At 37.3% G+C, this 16,407-nt stretch overlaps 1 protein-coding gene across 1 annotated transcript in view; it reads right to left on the bottom strand.

The window, feature by feature from the left end:
- The window catches only part of LOC140144876 (nitric oxide synthase, inducible-like), a 42,109-nt gene that overhangs the window by 10,708 nt on the left and 14,994 nt on the right, over positions 1-16,407 (bottom strand). The window contains exons 3-12 of the mRNA XM_072166680.1: positions 15,551-15,713; positions 14,796-14,887; positions 11,866-12,007; positions 11,408-11,547; positions 9,057-9,231; positions 6,369-6,470; positions 4,852-5,046; positions 3,925-3,992; positions 2,910-3,054; positions 311-415 (exon numbers count right to left, since the gene is read on the bottom strand). Coding sequence (XP_072022781.1) covers positions 311-415; positions 2,910-3,054; positions 3,925-3,992; positions 4,852-5,046; positions 6,369-6,470; positions 9,057-9,231; positions 11,408-11,547; positions 11,866-12,007; positions 14,796-14,887; positions 15,551-15,713 — 1,327 coding nt within the window. The remainder of the gene's footprint in view (positions 1-310; positions 416-2,909; positions 3,055-3,924; positions 3,993-4,851; positions 5,047-6,368; positions 6,471-9,056; positions 9,232-11,407; positions 11,548-11,865; positions 12,008-14,795; positions 14,888-15,550; positions 15,714-16,407) is intronic.

Genomic DNA, 16,407 nt, shown 5'->3' with positions numbered 1-16,407 from the left:
TTCATTTTACAAGTATACACACTTGATGTGCGAAATTGGCAAACAGCAGTGCCCAACTCGTGTTAATTAATTTTTTTCTGAAAAGAAACAAATCCAATTGCTAATATTGCATATATTATTGTAAGACCAATATACGGTATATCCTCATTTAGAGGCATGGAATTCTACGTTATTGTTGCTTCTTCCTAGGCGCGCGGGCCCAAATAGCGCTAGGGGGCGCGGGCCCAAATAGGCAATTTTTGCCAGGGGACAATTTTCCCCCTGCCCCCCACCCCCCGGCAGCTACGCCACTGCTATCGTTCCCACTCACCTCTCCATTTGTTGGTGCTTCACCGTTGCCAAATGTGCTTGTCACCACGAGTAGGAAAGACTCATTCAACAAGTCAGCTGTGTTGTAATCTTCCATACATGTCACCTGTTGCATAATCAATTGAACATTATAAATGATTATATTCATGTAATTTGGAGACACATTTAATGTAGTCATGGTGATGATTAGATATCACATTTAGTTTGGTCCCCACCAGTACTCCGATTACTACAGATGGTTGTTTCTATCATACCCTGAGCATTTTCATAGTGCTGTCACTTTTACTGCACTTAGGCCTTATAATGGAAAACTCGTCTTAATTAACCCTCACAAGGAACATGCTTTTTTGCTATCGGAAGGCAGAGAAGGAACGAAAAAGGAGAGAAGATGAAGGAAGATTTCACTTGACACGCCCGGGAATTGACCCTGTGAGCCCTCGGGTGCAACGCACACGATCACCGACCTCATGACAAGGGGGAGTCGCTTGCTCGGCCAGCGACTTGGTGCCCATAAATGACTTATGGTGATTGCGCGATACCATCACGTGGAATGCATGCATGCGCAGTGGTTTTCCTTGTAAGATTTTGTAAGATTTAGGGTTATTATAAAAGCCTTATAATGAAAAATTCGTCTTAATTAAGAACAAACGTTAAACACTAACACATTATTATGCACGTAATACATTTAACCCGGGGGGGGGCACTCCAACTTTGGAGGTGACGCGTATGTAGGGCTGTTAAGACCCCCTTTTTCAGCGTCGCTGTCACCCAAAGACCCCATATTTTTTTACGAACACATGTTCTGTCACCCGAAGACCCCCTATTTTTTCATTTGATTTGTCACCCAAAGACCCTTACGAGTTCAATTTTAACAGCAACTTTCATTTATCACTGATTTTGTCACTTATTTTGAAAAAACAAAGACATTTGAAGCCATTTAGAACTAGAAATTCGTTTATCGAGGTTTCTGTGGCGCTTTTTCGGCTCTCACCCAAAGATTCCATTTAAAAAAAAAGGTCATGTTCTCACCCAATGACCCCATATTTTTTACATTTTGCTCTCACCTAATGCCAAAAATCATGCTCTCACCCAAAGACCCCATATTTGTTACATTTTCCTCTCACCGAATGCCCCTTAGTGCGAAAGTGCCAGCCCTACACCTATATCCATTTCAAATTGAAGTGCCCCCCCACCCCGGACATTTAAAGCCCACGACGCTATCGTTTATAATTTTTTGACTTTTTATTTTGTCCAGCGGAGTTTTTGAGCCAGTATGCTCAAAAGGCAAATATATAGACCAGTGTATTTGTTACTCGAATAATGTTTTAATTTAAAATATCAGGGTATATTAAAAGGGCATTTCGTGATCCACAGCCTCATCCCCCCACTTTTCTCAAAAAAAGTTGAGATTTTTATATCACTGCAAACATCTGGCTACATAATGTTTATGTACAAAATAATTCTTGCAGATTAATTCGTTTAGCAAAGATATCGTGAAATTTGAATTTCGTTCTGGTGCACCAGAACGAAATTACAACGTATTGTCTATGGAGCAGTGTAATACACATAATCATGCATAACTCGCAAACGCAATATCGGAATCAACTGAAATTTTGGGAATATGCTTTTTTCGTGGATATGTACTGAAAAATGTCATAAAAAGAGGATGCTAGGATCACGAAATACTCCTTTAAAATAACAAAATGCCACTAGATTAAAGAGTATGAGTTATTGGTCAAAATGTTACAGTTGACTCAACTTCTTGTCCTCTGTCAACTTTACAATCACCGGAGTGTGACCATTAATAAGGACCCAATGGCTATTTTAGTGAGCAGTGTAAAAATGCAGTCAATACAAATAACATGAAGTCATACACCAGGCACAAAAAGAAACTCGTCCGTTATATTCATCCTTGCTATTCAATAACTTGATAATTTTGATTTATTCTGAAATATACATTTTGTTAATTGGAATTTGCTTTCTCATTTGACACCCTGTTAGTGAAAAACGAACAAGAATTGACCAAGATATGCGCCTCCAAAGCCTCAAACTCCAAAATCAAAAGTTGCATTTTCAACGATTTTCAATGGGAACGCATCGTTGTATTGCACACAAGCACCACGGGCCAATCAATAAAGCACACAGTGTAACAGGCACAATTGAATCGTTGAAATTGTAACTTTACATTTTGGGGTTTGAGAGTTTGGAGGCGCATATCTTGGTAAATTCTTGCTCAATGTTCACGAACAGGGTGTCAAATGAGAAAGAAAAGTCCAATTAACAAAATTTATATTTCAGAATAATCCAAAATTATCAAGTTATTGAACAGCAAGGATGAATATAACCGACGAGTTTCTTTTTGTGCCTGGTGTATGACTTCATGTTATTTGTATTGACTGCATTTTTACACTGCCTGGTGTATATTTCATCACTTTTTTTACAGTAACTGGCAGAACACTTTGCAGAGTTGTTTGGCAATCGACAGGATTGCTTTGAAGCACCAAGTTTACAAGCTAAAAATGAACTTAATTGACAGGGCGTCCATACGCGTCTACCGCCTACGTGCGACACTCTAATCGTATCAAACGAGTATAACTTACTTTGACGTTGAACCCCGTTTTAAACACATCACCTATGCGATGAGCAAACCGTTCTGATTTACCAGTCTCTGTTGCGTAGAGTATAGTAAGAGTAGAACGATTGGCTAAAATCTTCATCATTATACGGGTCAGGTATCGGATGGCTCTGCAAATATGAATAACATTTGCTTGCTAATAAATATTTTTATTTCATTTATAGATTAAGCATATATCGTGGTTTTTTGTTCATAAGTTCTATAAACACTGGTAAGATATTAGGCAAAAAAAAACATGTTTGTTTCCTGTAACAGGTCAAAAAGTCAAATGCGAAATGCGGTTTTTTATTTTTTATTTTTTTTTTATAATCCATGTCTTCAAATGAAAGAAAAAATACCCTTTTTACTGCAAATTGGAATGGAAATTTACAGTGGGTCTCTCTGACACACACTAAAATCATATTTCTTCATATTCAAGAATATTTCAACCTGCAGATTATAAAAGGCATTTAAAAAAATGTGTGATGTTTTCTCCAGTTTTTCACTACGCTTGTTTGTTGCGTGATGTGTAAATGTTTACTCCAGTAGTGTTTTATATTATTTTTTGCGATTTTTTCCCGTTTTTTGTGGGTTTTTTATCTTTGTAAGTGAAAAAAAATTAAAATGCGCAAAATAAGCCGTCAAAAACGAAATGCGCGCCTTATCATGGCGTAGTATGGACCGTACGTGTGCTTTTGTCTCATGAGGTTAAAGGTTAGTGTCGTGAAGGATATACTTCACCACCATTTCACCCAACTTCATGCTATTTAACTCATTTAGGCTGCAAATGGAACCCTCAAGGTATTTCAGGTAGTGATAACGTAATTGGTTATTTTACCTTTGGTGACTTTAATCACGTAAAAGTCATACTATTATTCCAGACACGGACAAATTAAGTTTAGTTTATATTTTGATTCAGAAACAATTAAATAAACACATTTTGACACGCTTTGCATATCATACTATAATCACATATTTAATATTTTATGATGTACACTTACGTGGCAACAACTTTGACAGTTGTGAGGCGTTTCCGCTTCTTATCTGATTGTGTTTTCCAAGCTGCCACCTAGAAACATGACGCCGACAAAAGAAGCCTTATACATGAGAATTAAACATTGGTTTATATGTACAATGTAAAAAAACCTCTCCCAAATCAAAAGACACTGATAATCTGCTATGTTATCTATTTTCAGATACTTTGTGTCACCAGGAAGGGCTACAGAAGTGTACATTGCGACAAAGTTTGTCACATTTGCGACCATAGTTTTCACCGTTACGTAAGTGTTGGTCGATTCCGACCAATAACTAAACTTCTTCCCAGCAAACAAAAGAACGTTTTTGACATTATTCGCAGAAGGTTAGAAAAAGTTGCAAGAAAGCGTTTAAATGTCGGGTTCAGAGGGTATTTAAAGGGTACATAAAGGGTATAAAACGTTTTTATAACATTCCAGAACATTTTCTGAAAACTTACAGATAATATTCGAACATTATTTAAGTGTTTGCCAAATATTTGACAAAAATGTTTACAAAAGCGATCTACAATAACATATTGACGACATTTTGAAAATGTTGTTGTAGTGTTTTATACAAAATGTTCAAAAAAGGTTTCCGGGATCTTCACATAAACCGACATTTAATGTTATTAAAACGTTTTCACCAAAATACAACCTGTTTTAAAACGTTTAGTGTTTGCTAGGTTACTTGCCAACTTTCCTCATTTTTGCTCGATTTCTTTTAATTATTTTACCAGTTTCCATTTCATATTGAAAGTGGCAGTCTAGCTCCTCTATCATGAAATGGGCAATCATCAAATTAACTTTTAATAGTGCTGCAACACAGACCACACATGAGGCCTACTTTTTTCTCTCCAGATACGCAACAACAGGCCTAAATAGAACTAAGTAAACAAACACACATTTGCCAACCTGATAGAGAAACGCCGGTTTCATCTGATAACTGAGCATTTCTTGATGATATACGGGACATAAGCTACCAGAAACAGGTGGTACTATCCACACCCAATCCGCGGGACAACCGCCTCGTAATCGCTGTTCTTTATCCATATGTTGCATGAATGATTCGGCGGCGGCGTGATGGTCGATGATGGTGACCTTTGCCTCCTAGAATGTTAAGGATGATATTTTTTGTTGGTTGGTTTTTTTGGCATCATTTTTAAGGCATTTTTCTCAAAAAATAATAACACACAGGTAACAAAAGTTATGTATATTATTGGGCCAAGGAATCCAATTACTACGCTGAAATTTCAGTGACTCAAGACAAGCGGTTCAGTATATATGATAGGAAATGAGGTACATCCTAGCGGTACCTTATTTCTTATCATAAATAACGAACCGTTTGTCTAATTGGGTCACTGAAATTCCAGTGTAGTAATTGGATTTCTTGCCCCTATAATATACATTACTTTTGTTACCACTGTGTTATTAGTTTTTGAGAAAAATGCAAAATCGACACAAATTTATCGAGGGTGTAGTACCCCTTAACATAAATATTATTTCGGAATAGATATGCTGTTACTATTAGTTCAGCTTCAAAGTGTATGGTTTTCATTATGTCGTGTAGGTTTTGTGATTAAGGCTTAGAACCATGTTATAACTATGCTGAAGACCGACCTTAAATTACTAGAAAAACTTTGGTAGCAAAAATACGCTTTGCTCAAAACAGAGTTAAGACCCCACAAAGTCGTACAGGGATCAAGATTTTGTTCAAAACCACGTCATCGCGTCAAAGTATGCATCTAATCAAAACGATTCAGAAAAAGTATAGTTAGTTCTACATGTATGCGATGTATGGTTCTCGAGTTAAAAGCAATGGTCGCATTTAGGGCTTCACAGGGGTCAAAACCAAAAAAAAGATACATTGAACCATCTTGGATGTATATTGCATGGGTAACATCGCCAAATTGGTCACGGTCAATAGGGTTCAATGGCATGGGTATTTTAATCAAATGTTGTTCAAGCCATACAAAAGTAATCCTCTGGTATTAATGATTCAGAAAATGTATAAATTGGCCTATCTGCGACGTATAGTGTTCGACTTATAAGCAAATAGGACGTTTTTAATATCATGAATATTGACTTCTGTGGGCCCAAAATGCGGCCCTTTTGCTCTTAATTCGAGAACCATTTATCTCATACCTTTTCTGAATCGTTATGATCAAAACAATACTTTGGCGTGATTTACAGCAATATCTGATCAATTTTGAAATTTAGCCTTAACTCCATTCTGAGCCAAGTGCATTCTTGCTACCCAGTTTTTCAATTCTTTGAGATTATGATATTAAAACTGATTCTGGATCTTAATCACAAAAATTGCACGGGATTTCGCTTGCTTCTTAACTATATCATGAAAGAACGAACGACAATTACAACAACAAACGAATAATTTACTTGAATATGAAACATGAAGCAACAACAAATCTTACTTTGTAGCTGTAGAGGACAGCAATGTTGGTCTCAATCAGAGCTAAATCTTTCCATAATGTTAAACTTGAGGATGTGTCTAATCCCATGTGTTTTGCTACGGTCTGTAATTAAACAAACAAATAATTCAGAAGCTTAAATTAAATGGACCAACTATGATAAATGAACAAGACTGAAATGATTTGGTCTGAGATATAACCTTGGCCCTAAATAGAAATTGTAGCCTGAACAGGTAAAACTGCTCAACCAAAAGCCACGTAATATTAGGAATGAAATCAAAACTCGACCGGCGGTCAGCCGCCGATTCCGGTCGAGTTTTGATTTCGTCCCTTACCAATCATTTGCCAATTGGCATATTATTATGAACCCTGTAGGCATGGTAAGAACTGACGAGAGTAACCTCGAAGTCAGCTTTACTCAATAAAGTACCATATGTTATATCGGTTATTATGGGATCACATAGCATAATAAAGCCACAGACGATCCTGCAGACTTTTCAGTGGATGTAGAATATTAATTCGATGTAATATATCTACGTTATCTATTCCCAATCTATTTCCAGTAATGTAACGAATGTTTGATTTACGTAAAATCGATAGTATATTTCTACCAGATATTCTTCGTAGCATAATAATCAAGGGCTTAGAGCCAGAAGTAGCTATGTCCACAATTACATATTACTCATTTTGGCAACAAATGGATGGTTAATTCTGCCCTCCATAATATATGCAAGTGACTTTGGTGTATATGCATGGTCACATAAACAGTTGGCATGGTTATATAGTTAAACGCAAGTGACCATGTACATACCCCAAAGTCACTTACATTATATTATAGAGGGCAGAATTAACCGTCCATTTGTTGCCGAAATGAGTAACATGTAATTATGGCTACTTCGGGCTCTAAGCCCTCGATATTCTACGTCGAATATTCGGAGTCTGTAGCATCCTTTACACACAAATACATAACTACCTCCCTCTCATTCCTGTTATCATCAATGGAAGGTGTCCGAAAATGCGTGTCCCCATCCAAAACCATTCACATCTCCCCTAATGTAAACTAGAGCGGTTACCGCACCAAAGCTGAACCATGGTGCTTCCACTGTCACAAGTTTCAGATTTTTTCTTTCACCTGGGGGTCACAATTTGGTTTGGTTTTCGAGATATTTAATGTAAAAAAGACCCAAAATATGAATATTGACCGGGTCTTATGAGGAGTGCCACCCTTGGTGGAGAAAATATTTTTTTATTATATTCGTTACATTTTTCTCTTCCATTTGACACCATTCCTTATTCAAGTTCAAGTTTATATTTATAACGTTTTTATTTATTTATTAATATTACTCATTACTTGTGAAAGTTTTGCAGTCTTTGTAAAGTACGATTAACCTTTCAAATTAAAATAGAAAGGTTAAGGTAAAGGTATACCACGAAACCAAACGAACCGTATTAAGTTAATAAAGCTCTAGTACACTGATTGTATTGCTTTGTGATATAGCATTATTATTAATTACACGGTTTATATGAATTGATTCTCAGTTCACTTTCAGGTCAGTTTCGCCATACATATAAATAAATAATACAGAGCAGTAGGCCCCTATATCATTTATTATTACAGATACTATTAGAAGTTACAAGAGTAGTGTGACAAATACAGAAATAAGTAGTATAATAATTTAGGTAAGGTAATGATCAAAAAATTAGTTACAACTAGATACGAGAATCGAAACAAATTTATTTCAAGAGTGAAGATATACCTAATTAAACATTTATTTAGACAAAAATAACTGCGCACCATCTATTTTGAGGTCATTGTGTGAAATCTGATGCCCAAACCAAAACCCGACAATTTCACACAATGAACTCAAAATAGATGGTGCAAAGTTATTATTGTCATTCATTACCGTCTTATCTTTTGATATTTTGAACAAATCAAAATGGCATTTAATTATTTTTGTTACCTACCCTACAAAAAAAATCGACCAGGCGAATTTAACATTCGCGCCAACAACAACAGCTACCAATCACAGAAGCGCGAAGGCATTAATTAGGCGTTGCAATAACGCTTAGCGTATACACGCACGCGCACGCAGAAGTCATTGTAGCGCGTCAGGAGTCAATGTGAGTTATTAATGACCGCGCAATTAGTGCGCGGTCAGGCAATCAATATCTTTTGATTAGATCACACTTGCTGCGTATATTAATGAGGTTATGAATAAATTATAACTTAAGATGGATGGCAAGGTTAAACCTATACAAATACAAAATTACATACATTAAACATGAGGATGGGGTTTTAAATATGGCAAAAAAATTGTCAAATTCGTTCCGTTGTTAAGAACAATTATAGATACCAGCTCCAACCAGACGGAACCGGCCGGAACCGGCGAGTTAAGTATTGACGCCTTCCCTAAAAGGGTATATCTTCTAGTTATATCACTCAAATTTCCATTTGCCATTGTTGAGGTTAACCTTTTCTATTTCCTATTTGACTCACATACATTGGCAAAAGAAAATGTCGTCATTTTACCATAAGAGGGTCGTTGAAAATAGCAAGGAGCAAAGTTATGACAAACACAAGTTAAATGGCAGTGAAGTATATCAAAGATACACCCTTTAACATTTGTGTCACGTGATAAGCAAGGAACCGAGGACATGGTATATCAACATTAGTAAAAATATTACCCATACCTCGAGCATATTGTATCTATTGGTATCACCAAAGTTTCTTGCACCGACCTCAGTCCCCATGTACCATCCGTTAAACGGTGTTGCAGTGAATTGAATACCACCCACGTCAATCTGCATGTCTGATACGCACGGAACGCCGTACCACTTCAAACCAAGGGATGCAAACCAGTCGTATCTGGTGGAAAATTTAAATGGTTTTATTATTAACGTGATAATGGACTAGCGGCGACCGAAACATAAGGTTACAATTCTATAGGGTGCACAACTTATAAGTTCCCCCCTACATATTTTTTAAAATAAATCGAGAACTATTTGACAAAATGCAAACCTGTAAAAAGATATGGGTAGCCTTATTTGTTTTACACAATCATGTGGACCAAATTTTAGCGTCACGCGTCATTGCGTTCAGTCACAATGGTTCATTATGTAAAAAGGAGACCGTTTTAAACAGTGTTAAAAGTTGCATCTGAGTCCATAGGACTCAATTCTCAAACAATACAGTAGGCCAGGGATATTCATGTGTTTGTAAAAGAAAACTTTATCTTTGGTATTCTTCTTCTTCTTCCTCTTCTTTTTAATGATAAATGTTTGAGATGGAAGGGATATGTACTGCAGTGAGAATAGACCATATCGCCAGTTGGTCATCACATGTGAAAAGTCACATTTTAATAATGCCGCGTTTGCCCGAATTTCTTCGCGGTAGAGCAATAGGTTTGCTGGATGAAAATGTACCCGTGAAAGAAATTGCTCGTTGTATGTTGCGCCTAATGCAATTCGAAAATTGAGAACAAAATTTCAGTTGACAGGAGAGGTAAAAAATCAGCCGAGAGCACCTCGTCGACGTGTCACGACTGTTCGTCAGGACATGTCTATAGTGAATCTGGCTGAAGAAACCCGTCGAAAAATGTCTGGTAAGTTATTGCGTTTCAATAAATTATGTCGTGCTCGTTTCCCAAACAAATTTGACTTACACATTACGATTTTCATAAGTTGTATCTGAAATTGTCTTTCACCACGTTATCTCTTTACAAACACATGGACAGGCCTAACATACTGTATTGTTTGACAATTGACTCCTATGGACTCAGGTGCAACTTTTAAAACTCCCTCTTTTTTTACATAATGAACCATTGTGGCCAAACGCAATGATGTGTGACACTACAAATTTTACATTTCGTTAAATAATTTTCGATTTATTTTAAAAAGCATTAGGGGGAACTTATAACTTGTGCACTGTATATCATATTTTGGCACAAAACACGGTGTTTTTTGTACTGGTATTGAGAAGGCAAATGCACAGGGGCGTCCCTTCGTGCAATAAATTAGAGGGGGCGCCTTGAACACTATTACGTCATCGTCATGATTTCTACATAATAACGAATACCAGTTTATTTCAAACTGTCCCCATAACCCATAACCCGGAAGTTTTTTACGCGATTCACCCAGCGCGATAGAAAATCAAATGATAATGTTGTCCGCTATTTGGCTATTCCAGCTGATATCAATACCAAGATATGATCTTAATCTCCCACATAGAGGATACAGATCGCAAATGGAACAACCCATTCAGGTCACCTATTCATATTACCTGTGTCTTCCATTTAAAGTAATGGAGTGTGTACATTTCAACTAGAAAAGCCCCACTTTCCAGCTGGATTAACCCATTATAGCTATATTAATTGTAAGATATCGCCGACACGTTAGCGCAAATAGACGCTTGAAGCTAAAGTACACATATCATGCATATCTTTTCCACTTTATACATAGAAATAACAAACAACAGGTCGTCCCATATTTTTACCATGCTATAAACAACTTCAAACAAACGTAAGGTGGCTGTAAGCATGAAGGCGTTGTAGGGTAGCTGTAATGTGAGACACTATGACTTGCATAACTCTAGCGACTCGGCATTTTAGGACTCGTTACTGAAAATCGCAAATGACCCGGACACTAACTTTAAACTCGAATGACTCCACTTGTGAAGATTCGAACGCTAGACGACTCGACTCGGCTCGACTCGGAGAATCGATTTTGGTGACCGGAATAAATTTCGGATTTATATAGCGCCCTTTTCCAGCTAGATCTTGAAGGATTCAAAGCGCGTTAATTTCGCTGCCATGGTGAATCATCACAATCAGATCGCATCATCTAGGCCAGTTGCAGCCGAACCTCAGGCGCAGACCTATCCGCACTTAGATTGTAACATCCATCAAATATCTGTGTAGCTCCCCAAATTCCATTGGGTGAAGGAAGTTTTGATAACCAAACAACTAATCACGTTTTGGATCTTGAATGCTGTCGAGTGTAAACATTTGGAGCTAGAACTCGAGAGTAGACAGAGCAGTACTTACTTAGGATGAGCGATGTCCACCTCAAGGATAAGCTCTGGTGGTATCTCAAACCACTCTGGTTTTCTTCCATCTGCTTGCAGCAGCATTGGTAGAACATCAAATCTTCCTCCTTCTCCAGACCATCCCAGTTCCTCACAGATCTGTAATCAATATAATATGAAGTGTTTTTGGACCCACTTCACTGCGAACTACGTGATATATAAAGTGTTAATTACTTTTTCACTATGCTGATCGTGTAATATTACATACTTTAATAGCAACGTATCTATATACTATATAAGATGTTCATCAAGACACGTGGCAGTTTTCCAATACTTGTAGCACCCTTGAATTTATAAGGTACAATATTTCATACCGGTACTCCACATCTTTGAGAACAATCTTCCAGCTATGATTATTGATTGAAATATGCCATTTAAAGTAGACCATTTGATATCATAGTGTTACCACATGGTTACCTGTGTAAATTCAACGTTAGCTGGGTCTCCTATGACACTCCCATCAGGTTGAAGATATCCAGCGTAGCGAATCAGTTGTGAATTCCATACACGGAAGTCACCCTTCCCATGAACGCGTTGACGGAATATCGTGATGGCTGACCTACAGTTTCAAGATAACGAGGGTTTGATTTAAGAAGGCAATAGCTGCCATATTAGATTCCTGTATTGTATACTGACTCCTGGCAGCTATAACAAGCTAAGTGTCATTCGTTAGGTTTCTTTCCAATGTAGGGTAGGTACGATGTGTCCCTACCCTCCTTGCGCCCTTGATGAAATATATTTTGGTATGTAAAGAAATCTTCAATCGTTAGCTTTAATAAATCAAAACAATTACTTCAATCGGCATAAAACTTTTAAAGATATGCTCTTTTAAAAGAATGTACCCGTTTTTCACTCTGTCCACGGAGGAGGTTTGGCTACTTTAAGATTGAAAAGGACTACACGTACCATGCCTGAATATCAAACATTCCTCAATGATAACTTTATAAAATAACTTTATTTAGGGAATGTGCTTTACCGGTGGGTTGATGGGGCTATATGTTTGGAGAGTGTCATTAATTTGTGGGTAAAATGGATGCGGAATGGGACTTCTTTTGCTTTACTTCCTTTCTTACTTTGTTGTTTCTTGCTTTTTTTATTTACAACATATGTCATTTCTCTTTTTAGGATAAAAGGTAGCCCTGAAAAGGCCATGTTTGGATTATCCTTGATTCTTCTGAAGTGAGTTTACTGTGCTGCTCTGCCCACACCTGGTTGCCTCCTTGACGAATACAGGTTTCAGCCCTGGTCCTCATTGCATCACTTGCGCCGCGTACCATCCTTGTGAAGATCTTGGATTTTGCCTCAAAGGAAGAAATCAAGTGGTGTGAGGTCTGTTTGATCTTGCAGGCCACTCCACAGCACGACCCATCCCAACAATTCTGTTTACTATCCGTGGACAGAGTGCAAAATAGGTGCTTTTCATTAAAAGGGCATATCTTCAAAAGTTATGAGCCGATTGAAATAATTGTTTCGGTTTATTAAAGCTAACGGGAAAAGGCTTCTTTTCTTTAGATACCAACATATACTTGATCAACCTTTATGAAATAGGAGAAAAAGAGGGCACAATGAGGGGCCTATTTTTCGGGACAACCTGTATAAACGATATAAGTCAATAACCGAATAAATTCTGATACTCACTTGGCTCCTTGGATATAGTGTGTTTCTTGTACGCGTTCCTATGTTTTTGGGACATATATCTTTTATTCAGTGGCGAGAAAGAGAGAGAGAGAAGAGAGAGAGCCCGGGGGGTTCTCAGTACAAATGACCATACGGGGACGTGCCGCAAATATGGGTAGCATTTTCAGCCTCTTGGTATATCAATGACCCCTTTTTCAAAGCCTATTTTGGTATATGAATGGGTCCTTTTTTCAAAATGTTCTCAATTTTTTCGGAAAATAGCCCAATTTTTCGTTAATTTAGCAACAATTTTCAAAATTTTCCCAAAATTTTGGGAAAATTTGTAAAAACTAGGACAATTTGGGTTAAATATGGCCGAAAATTTTGACTTTTGGTATATCAATGGGTTCAAATTTCTTGAAAAATTGGTATATTTATGGGTCCACTTTCAAATTCTCAGCGGCACGTCCCTACCAAAACCAAACTTGAGTACCCCCCCGAGAGAGAGAGAGAGATAGACCGTCGTTTTATCTTTTCAGTTTCTGTTTCCGTATCCGTAATAGTTTTTGTAAGTCATTGTTATTCTGAAGTGGTAGTCTCCCAGGTATGACCAATCTTTTATTCTAGCCTTTTGTTAGTTACTGAAAATTTGAAGCTCGTGAATTTCAGTTTTCGTTTTGGTAAGTTATATTGATTTTTTACATAAAACCTTGAGATATGCGGTTGGGTGCCAATCTAGACAAAAGAAGAGTCTAAATTTTACGGTCCTAAATTCGCGGTAAATTGTACGGCTTCAATTGACTTGTGTTTGGTGTATATGCACTTACGCCTAGACGTAAGTGGCTCGTAAAAAAGTCTTGCATTGAAATATATACTAACCATGTTGCCAAGTTATAAGCATATTGGCGATGAAACGAGCGTCTAAAATAGTCAAATATCTCCCAATGAGGCGCGTACAAGTGGTGATTTGGTAATCATGTTTTATATTGAAATGCAATACAAAAGAATTTGCATTGGAGCAAAGATAATGTATTCTATTCATGGCAAGCTAATCTGATAATTGGTTGGGCCTATATGCAAGACTCGGGTTTATTTTAAATGTTTATTTTTGCAGAGCTTATTTTCAGTCATGGATCATACTGATAAATTTCGCGAGGGGAGGGAGGGAGGAGATACTTAAGTTGAGACTGAACAAGCGAGAGTGGGAGGGGGCGAGGAAGAAAGAGAGGAGAGGGAGAGACGGAAAGACTAGAAAGAGGAGAATTCGAGAGGAGAGAGTAGGGACAGGGGGACGGGAGGGAGTGGGGAGACTGATCATGGGGGGGCAGGAGGAAGCAAAATAGGGAGATAGACATTGATACGAGGGAAGGGCGACACTGTGGCCCTGCACAAGTGCATTGGGGTGCGATATGCTCATAAGCGGGCCTTTTGTGATTTTAGAGCTTATTTTCAACGTTTTTACAGAAAAAGTGGACTTTGTCATTCGGATTGGCATGCATCAAAGACGAGAGGGCGCTAGGCCATTAAAAACAGCGGTATTGTCTCTCCCGCTTGTATTGACATAAGCAACTGCCTCTTTTGAAATAAGCTGATTGGTACTTCAAAGTTAACAATGAAGTCATGTTACAGTAAACTTACTAAATCCCTTGCGTTTTCGTATCTGAACAATAGACTTACGGAAACTGAAAAGATAAAACGAGCCAGAGAGAGAGAAAATATCACCATCTTACCGAATATTGCCACCGTTGGTGGCGTATTCAAGATATTTGCAAATTGCCTCAAACATTTGTTTCGCCGAAGTCACATGACGACAGTCAAACACCTAAAATAAGTTGAAAATAAGGCGGAAAAGACAATATGAGTTTATTTGTTCTAAAGTGACACACGATTATTAAGAATAAATACATGCAGAAAAATTAATTGCACGAAACCAAAAACCTCACAATATGAGGTTACATGGTTCCGATTGGCTTCGATTTATTGGCACTTACTATTTTTATTCCATTCTTATTTTGATCTCCGTTATATCCAGCCTGTCACCAATTAAGCATGTCTCCCAATTAGCTGGCCGGGAATCATTTGATGTTCATACGGTGTTCAAAACGAGTACCCTAAATGTTCACGTTTGAACACCTGTTCAACATGTAGTGTTCAATTTTTTTACAAAACGCGCTTATTGAATTTATGGGCGCTAACGATTAAGCCTAAATAAATAGTGTTCATTTTATGAACACTAAGTGTTATTATTGAACACTAAGTGTTATTATTGAACACTAAGTGTTATTATTGAACACTTACGCCGTCAAATCTTATTACAGTATGCTCTGACGATACAGCGTTGTGAACATGAACACTAAGCATTTCGACATTGAATACACTAAGTCAAGTTGCATTACTTTGCGATGTAACCCTCACAAATACGTAAGCAAGACGATATAGATTTAATATAAACCATGCAATGTATCTCAATTTTAAGATTAATTACCTCTAAGTTGTTCCATTGTATACGACCAATACATCTGGGAGCATTACGCCAAGCTGTCTTGGCGCCAAAAACCAGCTCATCAGACGTCAATTCATATGTACCAGTCAAACAAATGCTGTCACAGACTTCGTGTAAACGAGTGTTGTGTTCTTCCGTATCATATCTGAAACGACATCGTTCATGACTTAGGATTAGGGTTAAGGTTGAAGAAAGTTTTGTTGATATCCTGAGCAATTTAAAAGTACTCCTAAATCCTCTGCGCAATAAATGTATGACATTTGACACCCCTGTGATGTCGTTTGACCCCGGGTGAAAACCATGGGGTCGTTGAATTTTTTTTTTACAAATTTTACAATTTCAGGTGTGAGAATCTCAAAAAGAAAAAGTAACAGTGACTCTATCGTCATAATTTTACAGCAATTCGGTATGCATGGTTTACATTACTGAACATGTTCATCAGGAAATCAGGTTATTGAAAATTATAACAAGGTTTCATAGTTGAAACTTTAAACTATGAAACCATTTAATTATTCCAATTAAAATTATTTCAACATGTTCAATGGTTGTGTTAATCACACATATTATCGTTGACCTTAATATCAATTTTACCCGTTATCATTAATATCGCACAAATGTTTATAAGTTTCGAGAATTAAAAATGCACAATAACATTTTTAATCTATAAAGAGGAAAATGTAATGGAAAAAATCTTGCTTTTTTCATCTTTCTATACCTGCTGATTAAATGCCTTCCCAGACGCGTAGCCACGAATTCTTGATTGATCGGATTACCAATCTATTAAATAAAGATGCAAGGGGTATCTGAGGGGCATATGCCCCCTATGACTTGGGAAGTTT

The sequence above is a fragment of the Amphiura filiformis genome, chromosome 2, assembly GCF_039555335.1.
Source record: "Amphiura filiformis chromosome 2, Afil_fr2py, whole genome shotgun sequence".
NCBI classification, from domain to species: Eukaryota; Metazoa; Echinodermata; class Ophiuroidea; order Amphilepidida; family Amphiuridae; genus Amphiura; species Amphiura filiformis.
Note: the sequence above shows the minus strand (reverse complement) of the source record. Positions and strands in the feature narration are given on the sequence as shown.